The following is a 1,589-nucleotide window of genomic DNA, read 5'->3' as shown; positions in this document are numbered from 1 at the left end:
GAGGTCCTCGACCTCGTTCACGACGAAGCAACCGCAGAAGTTGCCTCAACTCGCTGGGACGGATGGAGAGACCACCCAACGCCCGTAACAACTCCAGTAAGTTTTCAGAGCAGGTCACTGGTAGAGCTGGTTCGGTGGTCAAGGCGCCCAGTAGACATCCCACCATGCCTGCCTTGACACAAGTGAGGCGACTGGGCAAGGAGGCTTCACAGAGACGTCGTAGTTGACTTGAGAGGAAGATCTGGAGGTCCCTGCACGCCAGCGCTGGTAGCCAAGCCAACAGGATGAGTAGAGGTTGCTCGTTACGGATGGGACGCACCAAGAAGGAGCTGTGGTCACCTTCTACCGCCTGTTGAAACACAAGAGCCGGTTGGTGCAGCTGAGATGGTGGAGAGGAATAGATCTTCTTCTTGGTCACCCCCAAGCTGGTGGTAGAGACCCTGTGCATCAAGTGCTTTGGAGACTTCTGTGCAGCAAGTCTATCTGAGAACCCTTGTGCATCAAGCATCTTGGAGATCATGTGCATCAAGGGTCTTGAAGACCTCTGTGCTTCAAAAGTATTGGAGATCTCCATGCATCAAGAGTTTTGGAGACCCTTGTGCATCAAGGGTCTTGAAGACCTCTGTGCTTCAAAAGTATTGGAGATCTCCATGCATCAAGGGTTTTGGAGACCCTTGTGCATCAAGAGTTTTGGAGAACCCTGTGCATCAAAGAGTTTTGGAGAACCCTGTGCCTCAAGGGTCTTGGAGAACCCTGTGCCTCAAGGGTCTTGGAGAACCCTGTGCCTCAAGGGTCTTGGAGAACCTTGTGCATCAAGGGTCTTGGAGAACCCCGTGCCTCAAAGGGTCTTGGAGACCTCTGTGCCTCAAAGGGTCTTGGAGACCTCTGTGCCTCAAAGGGTCTTGGAGACCCCTGTGCATCAAAGGTCTCGGAGAACCCCGTGCCTCAAGGGGTCTTGGAGAACCCCATGCCTCAAGGGTCTTGGAGACCCCTGTGCATCAAAGGGTCTTGGAGACCTCTGTGCCTCAAAAGTGTTGGAGATCCCCATGCATCAAGGGTTTTGGAGACCCCCATTCCTCAAGGGTCTTGGAGAACCCCATATATCAAGTTCTTTGGAGACCCTCGTGCATTGAGCACCTTGGAGAACCTCCATGCATCAAACATTTTGGAGACTCTTGTGCATCAAGTGCCCTGGACATCAAGAATTTTGGAACCCCCCCTGCACCCAGCATGTTGGAGACCCCCATGTATCAAGCACCTTGGAGACCCTCTGCGTTGAGCATTTTTGGAGATGTTGGCACGTCCAGCAGTACCAGCTCAAACACTACCACATCAGAAAGGTCTCAAATCTCCCCAAAGCTGAGCAGGACTCCAAGCTAAAGATGGCCCCAGGACTACTTGGTGGAAGCTGATGAGAAACTAACAGGGTGGAGAAGATTGGGGGAGGGGTGAAGAATGGAGCTGCTGGGGGCTGATTCCACCACGAACCACCAACACCAGCATGGAGGAGAAACGGGCATGCTCACCATGTTGAGGAGCTCCTGGAGCAGGCGTTGGGTGGGTTGTCCCTGGCTCCTCAAGACCTCATA

At 53.3% G+C, this 1,589-nt stretch overlaps 1 protein-coding gene across 1 annotated transcript in view; it reads right to left on the bottom strand.

The window, feature by feature from the left end:
- NBEAL2 (neurobeachin like 2) overlaps positions 1–1,589 on the bottom strand; it is a gene marked incomplete at its 3' end in the record, with an annotated part of 18,732 nt that overhangs the window by 16,330 nt on the left and 813 nt on the right. Inside the window, 2 exon segments of the mRNA XM_029085003.1 lie at positions 1–349; positions 1,527–1,589. The exon segment at positions 1–349 is cut by the window's left edge and continues 223 nt beyond it; the exon segment at positions 1,527–1,589 is cut by the window's right edge and continues 22 nt beyond it. Coding sequence (XP_028940836.1) covers positions 1–349; positions 1,527–1,589 — 412 coding nt within the window.

This window comes from Antrostomus carolinensis, unplaced genomic scaffold, assembly GCF_000700745.2.
Source record: "Antrostomus carolinensis isolate BGI_N321 unplaced genomic scaffold, ASM70074v2 scaffold26565, whole genome shotgun sequence".
Lineage (NCBI taxonomy): Eukaryota > Metazoa > Chordata > Aves > Caprimulgiformes > Caprimulgidae > Antrostomus > Antrostomus carolinensis.
The sequence above is the reverse complement of the archived record's forward strand: the minus strand, read 5'-3'. Positions and strand labels throughout refer to the sequence as shown.